Source organism: Protomyctophum parallelum (assembly GCF_964188405.1).
Source record: "Protomyctophum parallelum genome assembly, chromosome: 20".
NCBI lineage: Eukaryota > Metazoa > Chordata > Actinopteri > Myctophiformes > Myctophidae > Protomyctophum > Protomyctophum parallelum.
This window is the reverse complement of record NC_139718.1, coordinates 34,647,854-34,659,040: the sequence shown is the minus strand read 5'-3', so window position 1 is coordinate 34,659,040 and position 11,187 is coordinate 34,647,854. Positions and strand designations below refer to the sequence as shown.

The 11,187-nt window shown below is 44.2% G+C and overlaps 1 protein-coding gene across 1 annotated transcript; it reads right to left on the bottom strand.

Moving 5' to 3' along the window:
- Nucleotides 1-3,552: 3,552 nt before the first annotated feature.
- Nucleotides 3,553-10,393, bottom strand: LOC310877748 (potassium channel subfamily K member 17-like; the record flags this gene model as incomplete). Its single annotated transcript, XM_083791697.1, has 5 exons — nucleotides 10,165-10,393; nucleotides 6,369-6,483; nucleotides 5,322-5,488; nucleotides 4,245-4,417; nucleotides 3,553-3,820 (listed from the first exon to the last, which is right to left on the bottom strand). Exons 1-5 carry the CDS (start codon nucleotides 10,375-10,377, stop codon nucleotides 3,553-3,555), a joined length of 936 nt encoding a protein of 311 aa, XP_083647823.1. The 5' UTR covers nucleotides 10,378-10,393.
- Nucleotides 10,394-11,187: the final 794 nt, after the last annotated feature.

The window sequence follows — 11,187 nt, the reverse complement described above, 5'->3', positions numbered from 1 at the left end:
TCACACATAGTGAACCCTCATTGAACCGTAGCCAAACGGGTATGTGCCTGTTCATGTTACACAATGGTCACTCTGCTCTCTCTCTCTCTCTCTCTCTCTCTCTCTCTCATCTCGGCTCCCCCTCTTCACCTCCGCTCCATACGCGCATGACAAAATTAAACGGAAATGTCCCTGTCTCCCTATTATTTCATATCCTCTCCGACGGGTGGACACCAAAACCGTTACTTTTCAGGATTCAAATTCAAAAGCATCAAAAGCACGTAGCAGATCTACAAGCTCGAAACGTGTTACTTAGACGCCCACTACAGACAGACACACCGACAGTACTGTTAAGGCCTATTCATAGTCTGGTTTTTCGGTGGTGAGGTGACCACCGCTCCGGTGGTGAGCTGACCACCGGAGCTGAAATAACGTTGAGCGGTGGTGAGTAAAAACAGAGAGAAGGGTTGGAGCGGTGGCGGTGGTTTGCTCTTCACCGCAGCTTGTGACGTCATGTTGTAGTTCGGTGGTCACCCCACCACCGTAAATCCAGACTATGTATGAGCCTTTACACCCTTCTCATAATGTCCACACCTTCATTTCCCTGATGCCGGCCATCTGTCACTGCTGTCGTAGCATGCATGCCCAAAATAGTTTCCCGTGTGCGCCACTGTCGTACGACCCAGCTGCAGCGGTGGAAAGTGAAGGCTCATACATAGTCTGGGTTTTCGGTGGTTAGGTGACCACCGAACTACAACATGACGTCACTGAGCTGCGGTGAAGAGCAAACCACCGCCACCGCTCCAGCCCTTCTCTCTGTTTTTACTCACCACCGCTCAATGTTATTTCAGCTCCGGTGGTCACCTCACCACCAAAAAAACAGACTATGAATAGGCCTTGACACAATACATTTACTCAAGTATTTTTTTTTTATATTTCTATCACTCTTTAACTCATCACTTCGTACCTTGTAGAACTGCTATTTTAGAATATCCAAAAAAATATGTTTAAAGTGGTTACTGGTCACTATATTAACTCCCGTAATTTTTTTGGGTATACCAATACCAATAAAAATATTGTTATTTTCATTGTTTTGAACAAGATTAGGTATTGTATCGTTTGTAGAAAGTGATATGGCCTGATGTCAGCTGAGTATTAACCGCTTACCACCTGTGATAATCTGTATGTTCTCTTCACATTTTGTGAATGAAGCCTCATTTTGTAACTTCATCATTAACCACAATGCTTTCGTTCATCGAGGTTTGGCCTTATAGTGTTTGTGTCTGTGTTTCCTTAATTTCTAGACTAGTTGTGTTGTCTAAAGAATAGGCCTACTGACATTTTTAGCTTGCAGCCCTTGGACTTTTGGTATTTTGCGGAGTGGCCCCTGAGCCATCTTAAGTTGAGTAGCCCTGCTGTATGGGAACCCCCTCAAGGACCCCACTTTGAGAACCAATGATGCATGAGTTCAGAAAGAACCAATGATGCATGGTACTGTATATTTGTAAAGAACCAATGATGCATGGTACTGTATATTTGTAAAGAACCAATGGTACTGTATATTTGTAAATTTGAGCGTGTTCATGCCTTTATCACCACGCGCCTGGACTACTGTAACGCGCTCTATGCTGGCCTAAACCAAGCATCCATTGCTCGGCTTCAGTTAGTCCAAAATGCAGCGGCACGCCTTCTAACTGGAACTCGCAGGCGGGACCACATCACACCTGTTCTGGCGTCACTACACTGGCTCCCTGTGCGTTTCAGAATTGACTTTAAAATCATATTTTTTGTCTTTAAAGCACTGACCTTATTGAGGTGTACAATCCCCCAAGGTCACTGCGGTCCGCAGGCCAGCTAAACCTTAGGGTAAAAAAGAAGACCCGCTTAAAGACCAGAGGGGATAGAGCCTTTTCCATCATAGCCCCCAAATTATGGAATGCGCTCCCCCCCAATGTCAAACTGGCCCCCTCCATTGAGACCTTTAAATCCCACCTAAAGACCCACCTCTACACCTTGGCCTTTAACCCAGGTTGAGTTTCCATGGTCCATGTTTTGTGTTTTGTTTTGTATCTGTTTTGTATTCTTCGTATGTTTGCTGTTGTTCTCTGTGTTTAGCTACAGTGTAATTAGTTTTATTCTTCTGTAGGCCTACAGCACTTTGTAAACTCTGAGTTGTAAAATGTGCCTTATAAATAAAGTGGATTGGGTTGGATCATTTGCCTCTGAATCTGAATGGTCTAGTTTGAACTAACATGACATAATAGCACCCCCTGGTGGATCAAACCAGCTAATTCAACTGAAGCGTGGAACAAATCAAACAGCAACAAATCAAGTCACAACTTCAAGGTATTCACGGTATAGAATCGATTTATTTTATTAAAAACGTTTAGATAGTGTCAAAGGTTATGTCTCACCTAGATACAGGATCTGACACGAATTTTGATTCAATGTATCCCCTGAGCAAGCAGGCAGGCTCTATTAGCTCAATGGTATAAAAAAAAGGTCAGCCCTGCCCCTTGCGCAGCTGCAGGACACCAGGTTCAAAGTTACATAGCACTGCTGTAATTAATCACCTCACGAAGCCTCGAATTCAAGGAGAGCTTTGCTGTTGTTAAGCTCTATTTTCTTCATTTCATCAAATATTCCCATTCATTTCTGGAGTCTTCATTTGGGAATGTGACCAGAAAAGTGTTCTTTTCGCTCCTATGCCCCCAAAATGTGGAACGCCCTACCAACAGTCATTAAGACATGCGAATCCCCATATTTCTGTTCGATTTCTGTTCATTCATTCATTATTTGGTGCAAAGAATTAAACAAAGGAGTCAAGCGAATCCCTTGACTCCTTCAAAACTGCTCTCAAAGGGCACCTACGGACGGCTGCAATTAGAAACTGGCCTCCGTAAAATCTGAATCCCCCCCCCACACACCCACCACTTTTTCCCCTCACTGTATATGTTTCTTTTCCCTTTTTACCTCCTTTATGATGAATTCCTGTTCTGTTCTTTGGCTTTATATCAAGTGTATATTTGTACGTCTCTAAATGTTTTGATGAATTGAACAAGGTGGACCCTCTTGTAAACAAGTGTAATGCTTTATTGGGTCGTCCACCAGCAGTTAACAGTCTTTGTATTGAGTTGTGCTTGAATTGTACTGTAATTCTGCAAACTGTTAATAAATATTTCAATCAATCAATCAATCAAACCATGAATTGAAGGCTTGGTGGGAGAGAAAGGTCCTTTTGGGGTACTGACACATGTGAAGGTGTCATGCTGTCTCTGTTGGGTGGAAACCTCATGTTCAAAACTGTCACTTTTCAAGATTCAAATTCAAAAGTAGCAAATGTAGCAGATCCACAAGCTCAAAGCGTGTCGCTTCGCGCCACGAGCTTGCAGATCTGACACTTTCTGCTTTTATATTCTAAAAAAATTGAATATAGAGATGGGAGGTTTCTGCCCGACAAGTACGGTGTGCGTTTGCAGTTCAAACCTGCTGCTGAGTGCTGATCGAGTGCTGATGAGCCAAACAAACCTAGCTATGGGAAAATGAACTGGGACAGGAACTGCACAGAGCCAATCACCCTGTCCCAGGGGACACCTTGACCTCCTCCTCCTCCTCCTCCTCTTCCTCCACCTGGGTATTAGGGCTGTCAGACTGGGGTTTGGGGCCATCACTGGCCTCTCCCTGCGGACTGGAAGACGAACACCCTTTTTTGAAGTAGCCGTTGAGCCGCTCCAGTATGTCCATGGAGTGGTTGATGACCAGCGCCAACCACGCCAGGCCAAAGAAGATCCAGGACGCCATGATGAAGCTGTACCAATCGGGGTATCTGTTGTCCGGGTTACTGTCTATTACACACACACACACACACACACACACACACACACACACACACACACACACACACACACACACACACACACACACACACACACACACACACACACACACGGCAATCACATAGATTACAAAATGCGTTAATAAACGACGAGCCAACAGAGGTGAATTTGTTTGTGACTGTTAAAAAGAAGAAAAAAAACAACACAAGGAAATTCTTCTACTCTTTTACCTACTCCAATTCTGTAGACTTCTTGTAAATTAAATAATGCAGATGTTTAACAATACTTTAACTCTTGAGAGGGTTAATAAAGGGTCCATTTGGTTACCAACTCTCCATCATTTAGCTGGGGACCACCTGGAACCCCTTCAATGGCCCCCGGACCACTGGTTGAGAACCAAAGTCCTACACGGCACCCAGACCCCGATACCTGCCTGCCACGTAGTCTCCGAAGCCGATGGTGCTCAGGGTGATGAAGCAGTAGTAGATGGCCTGGGCGTAGGTCCAGCTCTCCTGCTCCCTGAACACCTCCATGGGCACCACGAAGAAGAGCGCCACGCCGCTCAGGTAGGACACCAGGTGGACCAGGAAGCGGGCGCACGTCTGCAGAGAGAAGGTCCCATTTATCAGCCACATCCAGCCACATCCAGCCACATCCAGCCACATCCAGCCACATCCAGCCACATCCAGCCACATTCAGCCACATCCAGCCACATCCAGCCACATCCAGCCACATCCAGCCACATCCAGCCACATCCAGCCACATCCAGCCACATCCAGCCACATCCAGCCACATCCAGCCACATCCAGCCACATCCAGCCATATCCAGCCATATCCAGCCATATCCAGCCACATCCAGCCACATCCAGCCACATCCAGCCACATCCAGCCACATCCAGCCACATCCAGCCACATCCAGCCATATCCAGCCATATCCAGCCATATCCAGCCACATCCAGCCACATCCAGCCACATCCAGCCACATCCAGCCACATCCAGCCACATCCAGCCACATCCAGCCACATCCAGCCACATCCGATTCAAATGTGATTTATTTTGGCCCGACTGCATGACTGTGCATCTGTGACCAGATCGGATCGGTCACAGATCTGTGTGTTCAGACTGGCAGCCTGAATCCATCCTGAATCAGAACTGTGCAACATCCAGATTGGAATCCGATTTGTTAAATAAATAGGTCTAAACGCAAACAAGTCACATGGAATCCGATTTAGATCAGGGTACTGTGTTCAGACTGAGACAGGTCTCCTGAAATCAGATTTGAATCAGATTCGAAACACTCAAGTCGCATTTGTAAAAATCTGATTTTAGAGGAAAGTACAGGAAAACAATTGCACCATAATAATATCATGAGAAATAGTGAGGACCAATTAGATAGTAGACATTTTTCATGTCAGATTTTCTATTTATTAATTAGAAAAGGGGATATACTGTATATACTCACAACTCATACAAATGGGACTGTGACCCCCCCAAAAAAATCCTCACCCTGTGTTTGGTCTTGGTCTGCAGGAAGTCGCAGATGTTATTCTCTATGGCCAACATGTACTTGCCCACCCTGTTGAGCACCACCATGTTGAGAGGGATGCCGAACAGAGCGAAGAACACACAGAAGATCTGTCCCGCCGTGGTGCTGGGGCTGATGTTCCCATAGCCTGGAACAACACATCACACACCACGTTACACTGTTCCAGGCTGGGGCTGATGTTCCCATAGCCTGGAACAACACATCACACACCACGTTACACTGTTCCAGGCTGGGGCTGATGTTCCCATAGCCTGGAACAACACATCACACACCACGTTACACTGTTCCAGGCTGGGGCTGATGTTCCCATAGCCTGGAACAACACATCAGACATCACAGTCACCACATTACACCGTTCCAATCAACTACAACATAAATCGTTGCTGTCGGAAGGAAATAACCCAACTCAATGAGTTAGGTGATTTTTCAAACGTGATTTAAACACAAGCAAGGTTTGTGGCACTCTAACATGAGATGGAATTAAAGGGACACTTCACCCCTTTTGCAACCAGATCTTATTTTAATGATGTTTGGGAGACAAGAAACACTACCCTGGGGTAATTTGTGTTTTTTTAGATATTTTCGTATTTCAAAGTGTCCATGGGCTCCATGATGTCATGGGCACCGCAGCGGGAAATGATCTACAGTACAGTATATCCCCTCGGCTCTCCAGCCTTGTTGGTGGGAGTGGGACATTAAGTGACTGATCACAGCAGACCTCAAGACCCTTGTAGAGTTACTGGGAGGTAGGAGCTCTGTTATGTACATTGGTGACTTCCCCAAGTTCCCCACAATAAAAGGAAACAGAAAATAATACACTATAGTATAGATCCCTGAGGGACTCTGCTCACCCATATGGGGTGTATACACTGTACAGTAAGAAGCTAAACGCCCATTAGTGACAGACAGTTATAAAAATGGAACAATTAACTTGCATATTTAATGTCACATCAAAACAGTAGCAACAAATAGAAAATGCAGATTATTGCTTTGCGGTTACTTCCCACCTATAGTGGTGACCACAGTGGCAGCGAACACAGCAGAGCTGTGGAACTTCCAGAAGCCATCTGCGGTTTGGTTGCCTTTCAGACTCGTCCCAGCCTTAGACGCATCTTGAATCACCTAAAAGAAACCCAAAAAAACTATTTACAACAGTGAATTTCATTCTTACAGAATGAAGTTATATTGTTCTGTCTGAAACAATTAAGCTCTGAATGAGTGTGTTCAGAATGAGAGTCCTACAAACAGAGTCAACTTCACCTTTAACAATAACATGTTGCTCCACTACATTACACTACAGTTACTAGTTACTTTGTAGATTTTGATCATTATTACAAAACATATACCACTTCAGCCCTACAGTGTATACATTTGGCCATTTGAAAAGCTCACAATTGTCACGATGCAGCGCATTTTGAGCTTGTAGATCTGCTATTTTCAAAAGATTGTTATACATTTGAAATTTTTAAATGGGACATTCTTCACACGCAATGAGTACTTCAATGAGTAGCCCACTTTAAGTACATTTTGATGCCAATAGTTTTGCACTTCTTTTACTCATTTTGAATTCCGGACTTTACTTGTAATACATTATTTCTATATTGCAGTAGGCCTATTCATATTATTAGGCTACTTAAGTAAAAATGTGAGTACTTTTTCCACCATGCACTGCATGTTAATCATTTTGTATTCACCATTGATGAACACGATGAACTATATATACTGTATAGGCCTACATGATGTACCAACGTTCTCCTATTTCCAGAGCATGAAATCACACTGCAACTGGCCAGGAGGCACTTATGTAACACAAAGACACACTGAATTATTATACAACATTATTGTTATTGAATAGGCACATTCTGGGCTTCTGGGTCAATGGGCCATACAGTTGTCAAGATGATTTAGAGATGAAGCCCTTTAACAGTGCTGTGTCAGTGCAGATCTGTTGACACAGAGCGTTACATAAAAGACCTCAGAGGTCTCGTCCTGAATCTGACACTTAAGCATCAGAACAGGCTGGCACCTTACCAGGGCTGGACTGGGACAAAAATTTCGGCCCGGTCATTTTCGCGTGAATTTGGCCCAGACCGGCCCACCACAACCAGACCAGACCAGACCGGCCCACCACAACCAGCGCGCACATAGCAGAAACTCTACCGCCCGCTCCGTCGAGGCACACACAAACAAACAAGCCTATAATACCACCACTTTTACAGAACAACATAAATGATACAAACCAACAGACAACTACACAACCCTTTGTAGAGGGTTTATTTGTCACTCACTGATACAGGTACAGTGAAATTATCATGATGGCACTGGCAGAATGGCAGCACGCCCGGACCTTTCCTGGTGGCCTGCCGCCTATTGGCCTGCCTGCCTTTTTTTAAATCATGGTGGCCCTACGGTCGCGGCCCACCGGGAATATGCCCGGTACGACCTGTGGCCAGTGCAGCCCTGCACCTTACTACCCTCATACAATTGAATTCTGTATCCCAGTGGTGCTAAATGCTGAAATACCGGATACCAAAAGTGCCTTTCTGTCAGTTTAAGTAGTAGATGTATTATTTGTATGTACATGATGGTATTATTTGAATGTGGCCAGCCTATGATGTCTGTACTGTGATCAGTCATTTATATATTTGTAGTTTCAGCACAAGCTTCATGACCTTATTGACCTACACTGTACAATTAAAGTGTTTCCCCCCCTTGTTTTTGTGGAGGCGCCAGCCCCTCCCATGCACAGCTTTGTGTGTCTGTGTGTCCGTAGCACGGAATGTGATGATTTGATTGGCTGAGCACGGAACGTGATGATGTATGATGATAAGAGCGCCCCTCTCTTCACACAAGTGTGATTTTTGAGGGGCGCTAGCCCCTCCTATGCCCAGCTTTTCGGGTTTGTGTAAACACAAACATTGACAAAAGTGATGAGAACGGAAAAGTGAGGACACAAATTGTGATTGGCCGGAATGAGATGATAAGAGCGCCTCTCACTTCACACGGGTGTGATTTTTTTTAAATACATGTTATTATTAAAGTATGTACGACCTTCCACAGATCTGACCTTTGGGTGTGTGGGCGTGCATGAAGGACAGACAGACAGACAGACAGACAGACAGACAGACAGACAGACAGACAGACAGACAGACAGACAGACAGACAGACAGCTTCAGCTTTATGAAAGAGATAAAGATTAACATTAAGTTCTCTATTCATGCACATCTAAGGAGCCTTGGTCACATGACTCCACTGATTATCACCGCTATAAGCTTATGCATCAAGTGCAACATGAGCAGCATGCAGACTGTTTTAAAGTAGTGCTAGTTCTATTTCATGTTTCATTTCATTTCAAAGTTTTTATTTTGTTATGTTTATTTTAGTTATGTATTTGTTTGTAGTCAAGACCACTTTTGGAAATAAGGGTTTTAGGTGCTATAGCTATCCTCTGGATCTTTTTCTCTCATGTTGGTTATGACTGTTTGTTGAATCCTATCATAAAATCAAACAATCAATCAACACAAGATTATTGATTGAAAATCCCTTTTCAAACTCGTAATTTTTTACGTTCTCCATGAAGCTTATTTCATGATCCTTTTTGGGGTTGAAAAATCATGCCTTCTAAACTGTATGCAGGGGATCAAAAAAGAAGAAGAAAAACAAAACAAAAAGATTGAACTTTCCAGCAGGTTAAATCGTGCAAGGCAGTTACTGTAGGCAAAACAGTTTGTTGAATGTCATCGCGTCTACAGAAGGTGACATTTGCATTGAATGGATGGGCGAAACATCCTGTGAAAATAGACGATCTATGGCTATTTTTGGTGAGCGATTTGGTGAGAGATTTGGTGTCGAGACTCGAGGGAAAATAGTGTAGAGATCTGGGGGACTCGTCAAAGTGTAGTGTTTACGTGGTGATGTTAATGGAGTGCTATTGTGGCTCAACTCTGAAACCTACAACCTCTAATTTACTTTTTGATGGAATCTTTTCCACTCCACTTAATTGCATTGCCTTTGTTTATGCTTTATGCTTGATTCAGCTGATTTAGTAGTAGTAGTACTAGTACTAGTTTAATTTTAACCCAATTCTAAAAATGCCTCCTAAATCCTGAACTAAGTTGTCTGAAAAACTTCCAATATTTATTCAAATTTAGACAAAAAAACCCTAAAAACTAAAACAACAACATTATGTTGCTATATACTGTACATGGCAACAACTACCCCAAAAAGGGTTCCCGTCCTAAATGGGTTAAAGAAGAATTTCTCCAGTTTATATATATATATATTTTTTTTGCATCACAATTATTATTTTTAGAAATGCTGCCACACGGCCCAGACCGCTGCCAAGCCAGCCCAACGGCGTGCCGTGGGTTCAGACCGCTGCCAAGCCAGCCCAACGGCGTGCCGTGGGTTCAGACCGCTGCCAAGCCAGCCCAACGGCGTGCCGTGGGTTCCACTCCCGAGCCCGACGGCCTTTGCCGTGTGTCATTCCCCATCTCTCTCCCCCTTTTCCTGTCAAACTACTGTAATCTATCAATAAAGGTAAAAAGCCCCCTCCCCAAAAAAAAAAGAAAATGATGACACACAAATGCCTCGTGTTTTTACCACTCTAAGGCATTACAAAATGATACAAAAGCCTCTGGCCTTGATGTATCAAGTGTGCATCGGTGGCACGGATAATTTGCATGTACTGTACATCCTATAAAACTCAAGCATACCACACACTCAACCACACCCAAAACATTCCCACAAAAAACACAGAATACATCAAAGACATATTCTGGCCTTTACGTTCTGTTGACTGACCTTTGCGACTGCCTCCAGACCCTCCTGTCCGAGACAGGTGTAGGTCCTCAGCAGTTGTGCTTTCGCATTCTGCACGCCACTGATGTCCTCCTGGTGGTCCCCTTCCAGCGTCCAGAAGACCGCCCCACCGATCATCACGTAGGCCACGTACACCAGGCCCAGGATGAGGATGGAGGGTACCTGCGACCGCTGGAGCATCTCGACGACGCCCATGGCTCACTGCGGGATGCGGTGGGCTCGAGTGTGGGGTGCTGAAACCTCTGGCACCGCGTTTGTGAAGGGTCTGACCTCGCCTGGGCTTTTCTCTGCTTTCCATGCATTGCAGGCAAATGAATCTCCACCCGCACTCCTGTGTCACTCTCCCAAATAGACTGGCATGCAAATCTGTTGGGAGGCTTGAATGAGATCAAACGCAGAGAGGAACCAGAGGAGGCCGGCTAGTTCAGTGGCTCTCAAGTCATTTCATGGCAAGGACCCCCAAATTCATAGGGATTTGGCCTCGAAAATGTGTTATGCCAGGGACTCGCAGTGTGTGTAAAATTGGTTAAATTGGTTAAACTGACCACGATGCTGAATTAAAGGTAGGGTAAGAATTGGGTAACCATAGATGACAGACAATCACCATAGGAAGCACCATATGTCATTGTCATTGTGTCCATATCACCTGCCATTGGGCCTATGGTAATGGTGACCTGGAGTGCAGCTTTAAGTGAGATGGTAATGACATTTTCTCACATTGCGATATGACAAAATGACCTGTGTGACTTTTAAGGCTGTAGTTTACCATATCTGAAATAAATGAAATAAAATCTTCAGCATTTACATATTTACAGTCAAATGTTGACACAATAGTGAACATCAGTATTGTATTTAAATGAAATTTCCATCAGTATTGCATTTAAATGCAATTTCCATCAGCACTCTGTCGGTTAATAGCACTGATGGCAAATGGTGTTCAGGTGGGTCTAAATGTCTATAAAAATGCTGCCCACCCAATCAGAAATGAATACGTGGTACAGATAT